Consider the following 19,346-nt stretch of genomic DNA (forward strand, 5'->3'; position numbering starts at 1 on the left):
AAAGATCAGACCAGAAATAAGTAAAAAAGAAATGAAGGAAACAATAGCAAAGTTCAATAAAACTAAAAGCTGGTTCTTTGAGAAGGTAAACAAAATTGATAAACCATTAGCCAGACTCATCAAGAAAAAAAGGGAGAAGACTCAAATCAATAGAATTAGAAATGTAAAAGGAGAAGTAACAACTGACATTGCAGAAATACAGAAGATCATGAGAGATTACTACAAGCAACTCTATGCCAAGAAAATGGACAACCTGGAAGAAATGGAAAAATTCTTAGAAAAGCACAACCTGCCAAGACTGAATCAGAAAGAAATAGAAAATATGAACAGACCAATCACAAGCACTGAAATTGAAACTGTGATTAAAAATTTTCCAACAAACAAAAGCCTGGGACCAGATGGCTTCACAGGCAAATTCTATCAAACTTTTAGAGAAGAGCTAACACCTATCCTTCTCAAACTCTTCCAAAATATAGCAGAGGTAGGAACACTCCCAAACTCATTCTACGAGGCCACCATCACCTTGATACCAAAACCAGACAAGGATGTCACAAAGAAAGAAAACTACAGGCCAATATCACTGATGAACATAGATGCAAAAATCCTCAACAAAATTCTAGCAAACAGAATCCAACAGAACATTAAAAGGATCATACACCATAATCAAGTGGGGTTTATTCCAGGAATGCAAGGATTCTTCAATATACGCAAATCAATCAACGTGATACACCATATTAACAAATTGAAGGAGAAAAACCATATGATCATCTCAGTATATGCAGAGAAATCTTTCAACAAAATTCAACACCCATTTATGGTAAAAACCCTGTAGAAAGCAGGCATAGAGGGAACTTTCCTCAACATAATAAAGGCCATATATGACAAACCCACAGCCAACATCATCCTCAATGGTGAAACACTGAAAGCATTTCCACTAAGATCAGGAACAAGACAAGGTTGCCTACTCTCACCACTCTTATTCAACATAGTTTTGGAAGTTTTAGCCAGAGCAATCAGAGAAGAAAAGGAAATAAAAGGAATCCAAATTGGAAAAGAAGAAGTAAAGCTGTCACTGTTTGCAGGTGACATGATACTATACATAGAGAATCCTAAAGATGCTACCAGAAAACTACTAGAGCTAATCAATGAATTTGGTAAAGTAGCAGGATACAAAATTAATGCACAGAAATCTCTGGCATTCCTATACACTAAGGATGAAAAATCTGAAAGTGAAATCAAGAAAACACTCCCATTTACCATTGCAACAATAAGAATAAAATACCTAGGAATAAACCTACCTAAGGAGACAAAAGACCTGTATGCAGAAAATTATAAGACACTGATGAAAGAAATTAAAGATGATACAAATAGATAAAGAGATATACCATGTTCTTGGATTGGAAGAATCAACATTGTGAAAATGACTCTACTACCCAAAGCAATCTACAGATTCAATGCAATCCCTATCAAACCACCACTGGCATTTTTCACAGAACTAGAACAAAAAATTTCACAATTTGTATGGAAACACAAAAGACCCCGAATAGCCAAAGCAATCTTGAGAATGAAAAACGGAGCTGGAGGAATCAGGCTCCCTGTCTTCAGACTATACTACAAAGCTACAATAATCAAGACAGTATGGTACTGGCACAAAAACAGAAATATATATCAATAGAACAGAATAGAAAGCCCAGAGATAAACCCACGCACATATGGCCACTTTATCTGTGATAAATTAGGCAGGAATGTACAGTGGAGAAAGGACAGCCTCTTCAATAAGTGGTGCTGGGAAAACTGGACAGGTACATGTAAAAGTATGAGATTAGATCACTCCCTAACACCATGCACAGAAATAAGCTCAAAGTGGATTAAAGACCTAAATGTAAGGCCAGAAACTATCAAACTCTTAGAGGAAAACATAGGCAGAACACTCTATGACATAAATTACAGCAAGATCCTTTTTGACCCACCTCCCAGAGAAATGGAAATAAAAACAAAAATAAACAAATGGGACCTAACAAAACTTAAAAGCTTTTTCACAGCAAAGAAAAACATAAACAAGACCAAAGGACCACCCTCACAATGGGAGAAAATATTTGCAAATGAAGCAACTGACAAAGGTTTAATCTCCAAAATTTACAAGCATCTCGTGCAGCTCAATAACAAAAAAACAAACAACCCAATCCAAAAATTGGCGGAAGACCTAAACAGACATTTCTCCAACAAAGATATACAGACTGCCAACAAACACATGAAAGAATTCTTGACATTTTTAATCATTAGAGAAATGCAAATCAAAACTACAATGAGATATCATCTCACACCAGTCAGAATGGCCATCATCAAAAAATCTAGAAACAATAAATGCTGGAGAGGGTGTGGAGAAAAGGGAACACTCTTGCACTGCTGGTGGGAATGTGAATTGGTACAGCCACTATGGAGAACAGTATGGAGGTTCCTTAAAAAACTACAAGTAGAACTACCATATGACCCAGCAATCCCACTACTGGGCATATACCCTGAGAAAACCATAATTCAAAAAGAGTCATGTACCAAAATGTTCATTGCAGCTCTATGTACAATAGCCCGGAGATGGAAACAACCTAAGTGTCCATCATCAGATGAATGGATAAAGAAGATGTGGCACATATATACAATGGAATATTACTCAGCCATATAAAGAAACAAAACTGAGCTATTTGTAATGAGGTGGATGGACCTAGAGTCTGTCATACAGAGTGAAGTAAGTCAGAAAGAGAAAGACAAATACCGTATGCTAACACATATATATGGAATTTAACTAGAAAAAAAATGTCATGAAGAACCTAGGGATAAGACAGGAATAAAGACACAGACCTACTAGAGAATGGACTTGAGGATATGGGGAGGGGGAATGGTAAGCTGTGGTAAAGTGAGAGAGTGGCATGGACATATACACACTACCAAACGTAAAATAGATAGCTAGTGGGAAGCAGCCGCATAGCACAAAAAGCTCGGTGCTTTTTGACCACCTAGAGGGGTGAGATAAGGAGGGTAGGAGGGAGAGAGATGCAAGAGGAAAGAGATATGGGAACATATGTATATGTATAACTGATTCACTTTGTTATAAAGCAGAAACTAGCACACCATTGTGAAGCAATTATACTCCAATAAAGATGTAAAAAAAAACAAAACTGTCAGGATATCAGTTGTTCATCCCAACTTGATCTACATATTCCATACAATTTCAATTAAAAAATCCACATAGAAATAGATCCACATAAATGTAGTCAAATGCTCTTTGATAAAGGAGCAAAGATAATCTTTTTAGCTAATTGTTCTGGCACAATTGGACATTCACATTGAAAAATTAAGTCTAGACATAGATCTTACACCCTTCACAAAAGATAACTCAAAATGCATCACAGACCTAAACGTAAAACACAAAACTATAAAACTCCTTTATAAATCTATAAAAATAACAGGAGAAAATCTACCTGATCTTGGATTGGGTGGTGACTTTTTAGATACAACACCAAAAGCAGAATTTGAGAAGGAAGAAATCAATAAGCTGGACTGCATTAAAATGAAAAACTTTTGCTCTGTGAGCGACACTGTCAAGTGGATGGAAAGACAAGCCCCAGATTGGCAGAAAGTATTTACAAAAGACACATCTGATAAAGGACTATTATGCAAAATATACAAAGAACTTTTAAAACTCAACAACAGCAACAAACCTGGTTAGAAAATGGGCCAAAGACAAACAGACACTTCACCAAAGAAGATGTATAAATGGCAAATAAGCACATGAAGATAGTCCACATCATATTATCAGCAGGGAATTGCAAAGTAAGACAATGGTGAGATTCTACTACATACCTATTAGAATGGCCGAATTCCAGAACACTGACAGCACTAATAAATGCTGGTGAGAATGTGAAGTAACAGGAACTCTCATTCATTGATGGTAGGAATGCAAAATGGTACAGCCACCTTGGAAGACAGTTTGGAAGTTTCTAACAAAACTAAACATACTCTTACCATACAATCTAGCAGTCACCCTCCTTGGTACTTACCCAAAGGAGCTGAACACTTATGTCCACACAAAAACCTGCTCATGGATGTTTAGAACAGCTTTATTCATAATTGCAAAAACTTGGCAGCAGCCAGAACATCCTTCAGTAGGCAAATGGATAAACTGTGGTATATTCAGAAAATGGAATATTATTCAGTGGAAAAAAGAAATGAGCTATCAAACCATGAAGAAACATGGAGGAACCTTAAATGCACATTACTAAGTGAAGGGATCCAATCTGAAAAGGCTACAAATTTCAACTATTCGACATTCTGGAAAAGGAAAACTATGGAGGTGATAAAAAGACCCGTTGTTTCTAGGGGTTGGGGGGAGGAAGAGATGAACAGGTGGAACACAGGATTTTTCGGGAGGTGAAAATACTGTGTATGATACTCTAATGATGGCTACATCTCATTTTACATTTGTCCAAACCCGTAGAATGTCCAACACCAAGAGAGAACACTAATGTAGCTATGGACTTTGGGTGAATATGACGTGTCAGTGTGGGTTTATCAGTTGTAACAAATGTACCACTCTATTGGGAGTTGTGCTTGATGTTGATAGTGGGGGAAGCTATTGTGTGGGGAGCAAGGCATGCAGGTGGTATGAGGGAGCTCTCTATACCTTTCATGCAATTTGCCGTAACCCTAGTACTCCTCTGAAAGATAAAGTCTTTATACCAAAAAAAAAAAAAAAAAGAAAAAAAAATCTGAAAGAGTTCATTACCACTAGATCTGCCCAGCAAGAAATGCTAAAGATAGTTCTCAGTTTGAAATGAATGGACACTAGACAGTAACATGAAGCCATCTGAAGAAAGAAAGAACTTTGGTAAGAGTTTTGTTGTAATTTAATTTGTAACTCCATTTTTTACTTTATATGTTATTTAAAAGACAAATGCATTAAAAAATTACTAATCTATGTTGTTGGGTATATAGTGTATAAAGATGTAATTTATGACATCAGTAACAGAAAGTGGGGAACAGAGGTGTATAAGAGCAGAGTTTTTGTTAAGTGTAATCCTCATGATAACCACAAAGAAAATATCTATAGAATATATATAAAAGGAAATGAGAAGGGATCAAAATATTTTATTCAGAAGGAAAAGAAATAACACAAAAGTTAGGCAATAAGAGAGGAAAGGAGGGACAGCAAATCTATAAGGCATATAGAAAAGTAATAACAAAATGGCAGGTCCTTCCTTACCAGTAATTACTTTAAATATGAATAGATTGCATTTTCCAATCAGAAGGCAGAGATTGGCAGAATGGATTAAAAACATGATCCAACTATATACTGTCTACAAGAGACTCATGTTAGATTCAAAGACACAAATAGATTGAAAGTGAAAAGATGCAAATTTAAGAGAGCTGGGGTGCCTATTTTAATATCAAACAAAATACACTTTAAATCCAAAAAGATTATAAGAGCTAAGTATATTATATATTAATAGAAGTTTCATTATAAACATTTATGTAACTAATAACAGCCCCTCGGGAGTTATATGAAGCAAAAACTGACAGAATTGAGAGGAGAAATAAATAGTTCTACAAGAATAATTGGAGATTTCAATACCCTGATTTCAGTAATGCATAGATCATCTCAACATAAGATGATTAACAAAATAGAGGACTTGAGCAACATAATAAGCCAATTAGACCTAACAGACATTTATAGAATATTTCACCCAGCAATAGAAGAATACAAATTCATAAGTACATGTGGGACATTCTCCACAATAGACCATATGTTAGGCTGTAACAGAAGTTTCAATAGATTTTAAAAGAAATGTCACACAAGATATCTTCTCTGACCACAGTAGGATGATGTTAGAAATCCCTAACAGAAGAAAAACGAAAATTCACAAATATGTGGAAATTAAACAACACATTCTTAAGTACCCCATGGGTCAAAGAAGAAATTGCAATGGAAATTACAGTTCGCCCTCCATATCCATGGGTTTCGCATCCATGAAGGGTTCTGTAACCAATCCTCCATGAATACTGAGGGATGACTGTACTTAGAGATGAATGAAAGTGGAAACACAGCATACCACATCTTATGGGGTGCAGGAAAATTATAACTAAAAAGAAGAGAAATCACATTTAAAAAGAAGAGAAATCACAAATCAGTAGCCTAACATTTTACCTTAAGGAATTCAAAAAGGAAGAGCAAACTAAAAACAAAGATAGCAGAAGGAAAGAAATATTAAAGATTAGAGTAAAAATAAACAATATAGAGAAGAGTAAAACAGTAGAGAAAATCAGTGAAATCAAAAGTTGGTTCTTTAAGAAGATCAACAAACTGACAAGCCTTTCTTTAGCTAGACTGCCAAGGGAAAAAAAGAAGATATAAGTAACTAAAATCAGAAATGAAAATGGAGACATTACTACTGACCTTATAGAGATAGAAGGGATCCTAAGAGAATACTATGAACAAATTACTATACATCAACAAATTAGGTAACCTAGAAGGAATGCATAAATTCCTTGAAACATATAAATTACTTAAACTGATTCAATAAGAAATAGAAGATTTGACCCACCTATAAGAAGTAGGGAGATCAAATCAGGAATCAAAAATCCCTAACAAAGAAAGTTCTGGACCAAATTGCTTCACTAGTAAGTTCTACCAAATAGTTGAAGAAGAATTAACACTAACTCTCTTGAGACTCCTTCAAAAAATTGAAGAGAAGGGAATATTTATTCTCTGAGGCCTGCATTACCCTAATACCAAAACTAGATAAAGATATCACAAGAAAATAAAATTATATGCCAGTATTCCTATGAATATAGATGCATATGTCCTCAACAAAATATTAGCAAATGTAATCCAATAGCATAATAAAATGATTATTCACCATGGCAAGCAGGATTTATCCCAGTAATACAAGAGTGGTTCAATACAAGAAAATCAACATTATACATCATATTAATAGAACTAAGGGAAAAACTACATAATCATATCAATTGACATAGGAAAGGACAAAATCCAACTTTTATGATCAAAACCTCTTAGAAAACTAGGATTAGAGGGAAAATTCCTCACACGAAAAAAGCATTTATGAGAAACCCATGGCTGGTGTTATACTCAATGGTGAAAGACTGAAAGCTGTCCCCCTAAGATCAGGAACAAGACAGGAATACATGCTTTTGCCATTGGTATTCACTGTTGTGCTGGAAGTCCTAGCCAGAACTAATAGAGAAGAAAATGAAAGAAAAGACATCAAATATGAAAAGAAGAGGTAAATCTATCTCTAGTCACAAATAATATGATTCCATAAATAGAAAATTACAAAGAATCAACAAGAAAGAAACTGAAGCTAATAAACAAATTTGGCAAAGTTGCACTGTACAAAATACATATAAATCAGCTTGTGTTTCTATATGCAGCATTGAATGATTTGAAAAGGAAATTAAGAAAGCAATTCTATTTACATTAGCGTCTAAAAATTAAATACTTAGGAATAAATCTAACCAAGGAGGTGAAAGACTTATACACTGAAAACTACAAAACACATTGCTGAAAAAATTATAGGAGACCTAAATAAATGGAAAGACAATCCATTTTCATGGATAGGAAGACTTAACATTGTTAAGACATTATTACAATCGAAAGTGATCTATAGATTTAACACAATCCCTACAAAAATTCCAATACCCTTTTTCACAAAAATGGAAAAGCTGATCCTCAAATTTATATGGAATTGCAAGGAGCCCTGAAAAGCCCAAATGACCTTAAAAAGAAAAATAAAATTGGAGGACCAACACTTCCCAACTTTGAAAGTTACTACAAGGCTACAATAATTAAAACAGTATGGTCTTGGCATAAGGACAGATGTATAGACCAATGGAATAGAGAGTCTAGAAATAAAATCTGTCATATATGGTCAGTTTATTTTCTACAAGGGTGCTGAGACTGTTCAGTGAAGGAGAGGGTCATCTTTTTAACAAATGTTGCTAGGAAAACTGGATATCCAACGTGTGAAAGGATGGGATCCATACTTTATACCAGATACCAAAAAATTAAAATGGATCAAAGATGTAAACTTAACAGCTAAAACTGTAAAACTCTTAGAAGAAAATGTAGGGGAACATCTTTATGACCCTAGATTTGACAGTGGTTTCTTGAGCATGACACCAAAAACACAGACAATAAAAGAGAAAAATTGATAAATTTTACTTCATCATAATTATGAACTTTTGTGTATCAAAGGAAACTATCAGAGTGAAGAGACAACCTACTGAATAGGAGAAAATATTTGCAAATTATATATCTGATAACGGGTTAATAGTCCAAATATATAGAAGTCTCCCAAAAAACCCAATTCAAAAATTGGGAAAGGATTTGAATAGACATTTCTCCAGAGAAGATATACAAATGGCCAATAAACCAATGAAAATGTGTGCAATATCATTAATCATTAGAGAAATGCAAATCAAAAACCACAATGAGATATCTCTTCATACCCATTAGGATGGTGTTATGGACTGAATTGTCTCTCTGAAATTATATGCTGAAACCCTAACCCCCCTGCTTGACTGTATTTGAGATAGGGCCTTTAAGGAGATAATTAAGGTTAAATGAAACCATACGATGGGGCCCTAATCTGACCTTATAAGAAGAGGAAGAGACACCAGAGATCTCTCTCTTTCTGCATGTAGACAGAGGAAAGGCCATGTGAGGACACAATGAGAAGGTGGTTCTCTGTAAGCCAGGAAGAGAGGCCTCCCCAGAAACCAACACTGCTGGCCCTATGATCTTGGACTTCTAGCCTCCAGAACTGTGAGAACATAAATTTCTATTGTGTAAGCCATCCAGTCTGTGGTATCTTGTTATGGCAGCTGAGCTGACTAATACAGATACGTATAATCAAAAAAACTGAAAGCAAATGTTTGTGTGGATGTGGAGAAATTAGAACCCTGTGCATTGCTCTTGGAAATATAAAATGCTGCAGCCATTGTAGAAAGCAGTTTGGCATTTTCTCAAAATGGTAAAACACAACTAACACATGACCCAGCTATTTGACTCCTAGGTATATATCCAAAAGAATTGAAAAGAGGGAGTTGAACAGATATTTTTATGCCATGTTTATAGCAGCATTATTTATAATAGCCAGAAGGTGGAAACAACACTAGAGTCCATCAGCAGATGACTAGATAAACATAGTAGGTATATACATACAATGGAATATGATTCAACCATATAAAAAATGAAATTTTGATTTCAGCTTTAACATGGATGGACCTTGAGAACATGCTTAGTGATATTAGGCAGACTGAGAAGGATGAATATAGTATGTTTCCACTTATATGAGGTACCTAGAATAGTCAAAGACAAAGTAAAATAGAGGTTACTGGGGACTGCAGGGAGAGGGAAAGGGGTTATTCATTATTTAATGGATAGAGTTTTTGTTGGGAATGATAAAGAAGGTTTTGGTAGAGGTAGTGGTAATAGTTATATAACATTGTGAATATTTAATGCTGATGAGTAGTACACTTAAGAATGGCTAAAATTACAAATATCATATATATTTTACAACACACACAAACTCCTAAAAAATAACCCAGCATTGATTTCATTAGATAAGTGTTTAGGTATGAGTGGGAATTACTAGGCTCATAGTGACAAATACAAAGTTTCCAAAATTCTTATTTTTGCATGAAAGCTCGAATTTTTCCTGAACGTTACAGACTCATTTTGTTCATTTTCAAGGAAATGTCTGACACAAAACAAAGTCTGAATAACCATAATTTGTTGGCTATTCTTCTAATTAAAAATGGTATTCCATGAAAAAAACAGTTTGGCTCATAATTTTATCGCATGAGTGCTTTAAGACAACTGTTGTAGTTAGTACTGCTGTAACAAATATGCCATAGGCTGGGGAGCTTAAACAACAAACATTTATTTCTCACAGACCCAAGATTAAGGTGCCAACAGATCCCATATCTGGTGAGGGCCTGCTCCCTAGTTTGCAGATGGCCATCTTGTTGTATCTTCACATGGCAGAGAGCAGAGAGAGAAGAAGGAAGCTCTCTTGTGTCTCCTCTCATAAGGGCACTTATCCCACTCATGAGAGCTCTAGTGTCATGACTTATTTTACATCCTAGTACCGTCACATTGGGGGTTAGGAATTCAACAAACATTTAGTTCATAACAACAGCCATCATATTTTGATATGCTACAAAAGTGCTTTTCTCCCCCTAATTGTTATAAAAAACACAATGAAATACTCATTTCATATTCAAAACTCATGAAATATTCATCATCTTAACCATTTTTAGGAGTACAGTTCAGTAGTGTTAAGTATATTCACGTTGTTGTGAAATATCTCCAGAATGTTCTCATTTTGCAAAGCTAAAGCTTCTGTCCCATTTTGTCACACACAATGAGATGTACTCAAGTGTTGAGATTTCATAAAGTTAATTTTTTTTTTTTGCTTCATCAAGGAACTCTTAAGGTGAAACTGGCATTAAAAATTTTTTTTCAAGTACACAGCAGTGAATAATATAACCACTAGTAAGTAAAGTTTGGTGCCACTGACTCAGTTTGCATCAGCAGTTTTATACACCATTGTTTAGTACTATCAGTACAGATGTAAACACAGTGAAGAGAGCAAATAATGTCTAAGTATTGTTGTGAAAATAGTTTTGACCTTGCAGACTTTCTGAAAGGTTCTTGGGAACCCCTCCAAGCATCTACAGACCACACATTGAGAACCACTGATTTAGAGCGGTCTTAGGAAGATCATTTTGGTGGCAGTATAGAGGAGGGAGATTGAAAAAACAAGACCAATTAGTTCAAGTGAAAGAGGAGGAAAGCCTCAATTTGAATAACAGAGTGAAGATGAAAAGGAAAAGATAGATATAGGCGAAATTTCAGAAGTGAAATTGATTTACAGAATTACAGGTATGTCTTTAGGATAATGAAAATATTGCCTTTGTGCCAGATTTTATCCACTTTACTCAATTTATATCATTAACCTAATTACTCATGAAAATTGAAAATTTCCCCAGTACTATAAGAAAAAAACCAAATATAACTAAATTAATAATGTATCTGGAAGAGAAGAGTAAGCTAGCTAGTCAGTTATCTGCCTCTACTTATTGTTTTAGTTTGAGAATTTATGACCATGTCCTTTATCAAATTCTGAATTTACCCATGTGTTGAACATAGATAGCAATTCATATGTAGATCCGTGTATCATTAGTTTAGGAGAGTTTTAGGGACTAATGCCTTTTCCACTCAGATTCAGATTCTCAGTAAACAAATAGTACAAATTGGTTTAAACACTTGGTTCTTGATATTTCAGTTTGAAGGCTTTTTTCCCCCTCCTCAAACAGCAGTTCAAATGCTTCGCCTTCAGGAGGTGCACCACTAGTAGGAAGTTATGGATGTACTCCTCATTCATTCCCAAAGTTCCAGCATCCTTCTCACGAACTTTTGAAGGAAAATGGCTTTACCCAACAAGTGTACCACAAGTATCGTAGAAGATGCCTAAGTGGTAAGAGCCTTCCTTTATATAGCTATCTTTAAAATTAAAACATAATTCTAAAAAATTCAAGTTGTGACATTTAATATCAGGTTAAAATAGTCCTTTGTTAAAATTGCCTTAAGTAAATGTGTTCATATATGTTCTTTATTCATGTATTTTGTAGCTTAGACACATTAGGAAATAAAGCTTACTATATTCTTGTTACTATTGACAAATGCTTAAATTGGAGCAGTGAGTCAGAAAATGGATTATTTGTTCTTTGTTTAAAAGAAACCCAATTGGGGATTAATATGTTTCAGCTTTCTTTATTTTACGCTATGTAAAACATCTGCTGTTTTGACTTTTTCCAGAGAGAAAACACTTGGGAATTGGCCAGTCTCAAGAAATGAATACCCTCTTTCGTTTCTGGTCCTTTTTCCTCAGAGATCACTTCAATAAAACAATGTATGAGGAATTTAGACAACTTGCTTGGGAAGATGCAAAAGAAAATTACAGGTCAAATATTTTCTCTTATTTTTACACTTGGAGGGAATTTTTTAAAAATACTAAAAACTAGTACAGAAGTAGCCTGATTTTGAACTGTGAAAGTACCACGTGATAACTGGGAGAAGGACTGTGTTAGTTTTCTATTGCTGCATAGCAAATTACCCCAGAACGCAGAAGCTTAAAACAACAAACATTTATTAGTTCATAGTTTCTAAGGGTCAAGACTCCAGAAACAGCTTAGCTGGGTGGCTCTGGTTCAGTTCTCTCATAGGATTGCAGTCAAGGTATTGGACAGGGCTGCAGTCTCTGAAGACTTGACTCAGGCTAGAGGATCTTCTTCAAGCTCATTCACTTGGATATTGGCAGGAGGCTTCAGTACCTTGGCACATAGGTCTCCCCATAGGGCATTTCACGATGTGACTTCACCCAGAGTGAATGATCTAAGAAAGGGGGAGAACTTCCAAGATGAATGCTTCGGTGTCTTACTTAACCTGCACTTGAAAGTGACATCACTTCTGCCATATTATAGTGTTCACACAAACCAACCCTGGTATAATGTAGGAGGGGACTACACAGGTTTGTGGGTATCATGTTTGGAACCATGTTAGGGGCTGGTACAAAGGCCAAATGTAATTTGAAAGACAGATTTTTCTCTCTCTTGCCCCTACCATTACAGATTTCCCTTGGATGTGCATATACATCCCCAAATTGTTACATGCTTAGAGCCAAACCAGTTAAGATTCCTTGAGACAAGAAAAAATAAGGTCTCTCATGATACATCCTGACACACCTGTTCAGTCTCATTTTTTCCTACTACAGTTGACTGTTCAACAACCAGTTTGAACTGAATGGGTCCACTTATATGCAGAATTTTTTCCATAGTAAATACTACAGTACTACATAATCCATGGTTGCTTGAATCTGTGGATGAGGAACTGTGGATATGGAGGAACCGTGTATACAGAGGGCCAACTTTTAAGTTAATACTCAGATTTTTAACTGTGGGAGGCTCCTAACGTGCATGTTGTTCAAGGGTCAACTGTAGTTCTCTAGGCAACCGTGGTACTGAACTACGTGTTCTCCAAATGAACCGAGCTCTCTATCCTCTAGACATCTGTACATATTCTTATCTCTGCTTATTCTTCTCTTATCCTCCCTCTGCTTTGCTAACTCTTCTTTTTGTCTAGGGTAGATCTTGCTTCCATGAGGAATGTTCAGGGTAATTTGTGCCAATAGGGCTGAATTGAGAACAGACCAAGAGGATGAGAAGGAACATGAAATGGATTCATGCAAGCTAAGCTATTCATTCTTGGGAAAAGGGAGGAAGGAAGATGAGATGGAAGAAGAAAAAAGATAGTTTTCCACTCAATATTTACCTAAATTTACCCTTCTTCAGGTTCTAAAAATGGATTCCTCTTGTAAAGCTCAAATAAGAATCTATTGTTAATCAATATTGTGATCAAGAGGAATACAAGATATGCAAATACATTTCTTTGAAAAAAAATATACATTTGCACTGACTTGTGTAAAAATAAAGCCCATTTAGTTTTCATCTAGAATCTTTATCTTGATCAGGAATGATAAATAAATGGCATGTGTACCTTTTTCCCTCTTCTCTGTTCATTACTGACATCTCTAAATCAATCCCAGCATTGTTTAATATTATTCTTGAATTCAGATTTATAGTCTTTCTTATCACAGCTCTGATAGCTACTGCCAGTTTATCAGAGTTGGCACTGAAGGCAATATTTGCCATTTCTTTCTTTCAAAATTTTTTATTTTATGTTGGGATATAGTTGATTTACAATGTTGTGTTAGTTTCAGGTGTACAGCAAAGTGAATCAGTTATACATATACATACAATCCATTCTTTTTCAGATTCTTTTCCATATAGGTTGAGTAGAGTTCCCAGTGCTAGTAGGTCCTTGTTAATTATCTGTTTTATCTACAGTAGTTTGTATGTGTTAATCCCAACCTCCTAATTTATCCCTCCCCTCACCGTTTCCCTTTGGAAAACAAACCATAAGTTTGTTTTCAAAGTCTGTGAGCCTGTTTCTGTTTTGTAAATAAGTTCATTTGTATCATCTTTTTAGATTCCACATACAAGTGATATCTATATGATACTTGTCTTTGTCTGACTTCGTATGACAATCTCTAGGTCCATCCATGTTGCTGCAGATGGCATTATTTCATTCTTTTTTTATGGTTGAGTAGCATTCCATTGTATATATGTACCACATCTTCTTTATTCATTCATCTGTCGATGGACATTTAGGTTGCTTCCATGTCTTGGTTATTGTAAATAGTGCTGCTATGAACGTTGGGGTGCATGTATATTTTCAAATTGTAATTTTCTCCAGATACATGCTCAGGAGTGGGATTGCTGGATCATATGGTAGTTCTATGTTTATTTTTCTAAGGAACCTCCAAACTGTTCTTCATAGTGGCTAATCTAGATTTTCTCATTTAAACTGTGTTTTGCTACCCGTTAGTGGGTTGTGAAATCAGTTTAGTGGTTCTGACTTACTTAAAAAAATAGAAAATATCAGACTACACTGAACATAGTAAGGTTAATATGTTTTACAATTCATACATAAATACAAATTTAATTATTTACAAAACATATATGTTTTTATGTACACACGTATATATGTGAGTGTTGACTTGGTCACAAGGTAAAATATTTTTCTTACTATTGGACTTAGAAAAGTTTGAAAGCATTTATTATAATTAATCAGCATATTTTGCTATTTATGCAAATAATTTCTGTTTGTTCCTCAGGACTTTCTATAACTTTTCTGATCCCATTTATACCCAAGTCTAGATTGGGAGTTCCTCTTCTTTGTTCCTATGGTATTCTGTGTATGTTTATAATAGCTTAACATACTACCTGATACATAGTAAGTGCTCAATAAATGGTTACTTTTATTAGGAAGAAGATCAGTACTGAATATATCCATTGACTAACATTAGCAGTAGGATGGTTTCAAGAAGAAAGGAGAGAAGTAACATTAATTACATACACATCTGCAATGTGCCAGCTCTGGTCTAAGTGCTTTACAAATATTATCTATTATTGAAAAGTAGGATATTATTATCCCCATTTTTAGAGAGATGATTATAAGCCTAGAATTCAAATGTAGTTCTTTCTGGTTCTCAGCCTTTTTGTTTTCTACTCATCTAAGCTGTCTCACAGTGATTGGTCAGTGAGTAAATGACAACTGAGAGACTGGTCATTTGCTCCTGCTCTTTTTTTTTTTTTTTTTTTTTTTTTGTGGTACACGGGCCTCTCACTGTTGTGGCCTCTTCCGTTGCGGAGCACAGGCTCCGGACGCGCAGGCTCAGCGGCCATGGCTCACGGGCCCAGCCACTCCGCAGCATGTGGGATCTTCCCGGACCAGGGCACGAACCCGTGTCCCCTGCATCGGCAGGTGGACTCTCAACCACTGTGCCACCAGGGAAGCCCTGCCCCTGCTCTTTACTCCAGCATTTATGATGCATATTTGGATTGTATTATTAATGTCATATTTTTGATCTTTGGAATTAGTTTCCTGAAAAGTAAGACTAGAAATCCAGATATTGTAGTAGTCAGTTGGCCTTTACCCAAAATCTAAGAATCCTAACATTCCTCTAAAATGTCATTTACTTGATAAAACCTAAAATTTCTCAATCCTGCTTTCCAGAAAGAAAGAAAGAAGCCTAGGCTTCAGCCCCAGAGATTATGATTTCATTGGTTTGGAGTGGAGCCTGGGCGTCAGCATTTTTTTAAAGCTTCCTAGATGGTTCACATAGGTAGTCAAGGTTGAGAACCACTGGTATCAATATAATATGATCCCATAAGAGGAGTATTAAGACAGGTTTGTCATTCTGAACTGTTGTTCCTTTAGTACTCAGTCCCCTTAGCCTCAGTCATACAAGCTCAAGGAATAGTGTCATTTATGGCTACCAAAGGAAAGGGCTCAGGTTAGTGTATGGTTGGTAGTCCTGCATTCCTCTTGCCATCTTACCAAGAAACCTGTTTATTCTTCCAGAGAGACCGTCACTCTCTATCTTGTAAATAAGCTGGTTACAAAGGACATATGCATGGATAAACACACACACACACACACACACACACACACACACACACACACACACACACACACACACACACACACACACACACACACACACACACCCTTCTTCCTGTGAATAATGGTTGGGCAGTATTATGATACCAGGAATGAAGAAATATAGCCTCCCCTCCACTGAGGCACCCAGAATGACTTAAAGATTCTACATGAGGGATTTTCTAAATTGCGACATGCTTTCTTTGAATGAGCTGGATGGTCCCTTTACTGCTGTCCATTGACCTTGTGCATGTCCACTCTCATGGGTTCTGCTCATCACCATTAGTTGAAGGTTGAGCCCATGTAGTTTCTTGATCCACTGTCCAAAACTTGTCTCAGGTTCTTTAGGTAGCTGTAAGAAGAAACAAATTTTTCTGATTTATGCAGTGATACAATTCTTTTGGCAAAATATCTTTTATTTAATATACTTTATAAGCAGGAAGGCTCTCTTAGGAGACATTTAATTAGGTTTGTCCCTTTATAGTTGAATGGGTCAACCACACCTAGAGTCTGTGGCCCAAGAGTATGGTCTTTATCTTCCTAGAGATTATGTTCGAGTATTTAATACCATGTACTAACACACCATTATAAGCCTTGGTTTGGGAAAAAATCTAAAACATTGCCAGTTTGTCACTAAATCTTTTGAAATACCGGGGAAAAATGCCAGGGAGTTCTTCAGAAATACCAGGGAGAGATCCTGTGTCTGTTCAAAGAAACCACAGTGTAGTTGTCCAAGGGCTGCCTCTTATTTTGCATATTCCCAGTATACCTCCATGAGATGCTATGCCTGAGTCAACAAAACTAGCAAAGCCAGCTGTAGATTACTAATTACCACTTCAGCTAAAAATCTGCGTACTAAAAATTACATACATTTGAACACTTTTGTTTGAGATTATTTGTGTCATGTTTTCCTGTATCAGTGCTGTTAAATATGACTATTTGCATTGTCATAGGAAAAATTCTATTATAAACTTTTTATTTTCTTCCCACAGGTATGGATTAGAATGTCTGTTCAGGTTTTATAGTTATGGACTGGAAAAAAAATTCAGACAAGAAATTTTTAAGGATTTCCAAGAAGAAACCAAAAAAGACTGCGAATCTGGTAAAATAAAACAATAAACTTATTCTATTTGGAAATTGTAAATCTGAGTCTGTCAATAAATAGGGAGTTTGTAACTTTTTTTTAGGGCAGACTGTTTAAGACTTTCAGGCCACTATTATGGTTTGTGATGAAGGATAGAGCACCATATAGTACGAAAGTCTTACTTGTGAGATGTTGGAAAATAGCCACTCCGAAGTGTTTCCTTATTTGTATTTTGTCTTTATTCATTTGACACACATGACTACTCACTGATGTTCCATTACATGAAAATTCTATGCAACATGAGCAAGTGTGTTTGGAAAGGTGGAATAGCACAGTGAGTAACAGTGCAGACTCTGGGCTAGATCCGTAAGTCTGAATCCCATTTCCCCTACTTTGTAGCTCTGTGGCCATGGGTAAGTTACTTAACCTTGTTAGAAAAACAAACAAACAAAAAAAACCCCAAAACCTTGTTAGCCCAGTTTACTCATCAGTAGTATACCCAAGAGCACCTATATTACAGGGTTGTATATAGTTCAAATTAGTTTAATATACAATAAACCACTTAAATAATACGTGTTACATGGCAAATGCTCAGTAAATGTTAGCTGCCATTATTCATTACAATGTCTTACCTTCAAGATCTAGATAAAGTGTACATAGAAGACATGGTTTAATGCTGGTAGGATCATATCCCATATGAATCATTTTTTAAAGATTCTATATATTTTATCATGTATATTCTTCTTTGTTATTAGGTCAGCTATATGGATTAGAAAAGTTTTGGGCTTACCTAAAATATTCTCAATCTAAGACACAGTCTATTGACCCCAAACTTCAGGAATACCTCTGTAGCTTTAAGAAGTTGGAAGACTTCCGTGTTGACGTAAGTTTTAAGTCCTTTCCCCTGTATTATTTTTATTACTCTTATGTTTGAGCTATCAGTGACTTTCTTAAGTTTAATTTTATAATTTTTATTTATTTATTTATTTATTTATTTATTTATTTATTTATTTATTTATTTATTTATTTGCGGTACGCGGGCCTCTCACTGCTGTGGCCTCTCCCGTTGCGGAGCACAGGCTCCGGACGCGCAGGCTCAGCGGCCATGGCTCACGGGCCCAGCCGCTTTGCGGCATGTGGGATCTTCCCGGACCGGGGCACAAACCCGTGTCCCTTGCATCGGCAGGCGGACTCTCAACCACTGCGCCACCAGGGAAGCCCAGTATAATTTTTATTTTTTAAATTTAATTTTGAAAATTTAACTTTCCAGTTTTGAAATCAAACTTTAAAAGAGGTGCAAAAATAGTATAGCGAATTCCCATATATTCTGTTTACCCAGAGTCCCTAAATGTTAATATCTTACATGACCATGGAGCAATGGTCAGTTCACTTTAATTTTGATATGCATGATAAACATTTTATGGATTTAGTAACTTTTATATGGATATGTTACTCATTTCTCACTAGCAGTTTTTATTTGTTTTTATTTTTTTAAAGATTTCTTTATTATTTCTTTATTTTATTTTATTTATTTTTGGCTGTGTCGGGTCTTAGTCACGGCACATGGGATATTCGTTGTGGCACACGGGCTTCTCTCTAGTTGTGGCGTGTGGGTTTTCTCTTCTTTAGTTGTGTTGTGTAGGCTCCAGGGCCTGTGGACTCTGTAGTTGTGGTGTGCAGGTTCCAGAGCATGTGGGCTCTGTAGTCTGCAGCACGCAGGCTCTCTAGTTGAGGCACGTGAGCTCAGGAGTTGTGGCATGTGGGCTTAGTTGCCCCACAGCATGTGGGATCTTAGTTCCCTGACCAGAAATTGAACCCACGTCCCCTGCATTTAGGGTAGATTCTTTACCAGTGGACCACCAGGGAAGTCCCCTCACTAGCAGTTTTTAAATTTTTCACTTTTTATGTACTTGTATCCTATAGTTTCCATAACACATGCTCATGTAACATGGATTTATGGTTCCCCACATAATAAAATTAGGGCAAGAATGTTATGTGCATGTGTAGAGACAGGAGAATAGGGTTTAGACAATTTGATTTCAAGAGGAAAAGGAAAACATTTTAAGAAAAGAAGTGGATGAGCATAATAAGATAAAGAAAAAGGAGAAAGAAGAGAAGAGA

At 35.9% G+C, this 19,346-nt stretch overlaps 1 protein-coding gene across 3 annotated transcripts in view; it reads left to right on the forward strand.

Annotated features, from left to right (window-relative positions):
* Positions 1-19,346, forward strand: part of LARP1B (La ribonucleoprotein 1B) — a 130,567-nt gene that overhangs the window by 109,090 nt on the left and 2,131 nt on the right. For all 3 annotated transcript variants that reach the window (XM_082653433.1, XM_082653434.1, XM_082653435.1), the window contains 4 exons: positions 11,395-11,555; positions 11,897-12,041; positions 17,134-17,243; positions 17,981-18,108. In XM_082653433.1, coding sequence (XP_082509559.1) covers positions 11,395-11,555; positions 11,897-12,041; positions 17,134-17,243; positions 17,981-18,108 — 544 coding nt within the window. The remainder of the gene's footprint in view (positions 1-11,394; positions 11,556-11,896; positions 12,042-17,133; positions 17,244-17,980; positions 18,109-19,346) is intronic.

This window comes from Grampus griseus (genome assembly GCF_964374135.1).
Source record: "Grampus griseus genome assembly, chromosome: 4".
NCBI classification, from domain to species: domain Eukaryota; kingdom Metazoa; phylum Chordata; class Mammalia; order Artiodactyla; family Delphinidae; genus Grampus; species Grampus griseus.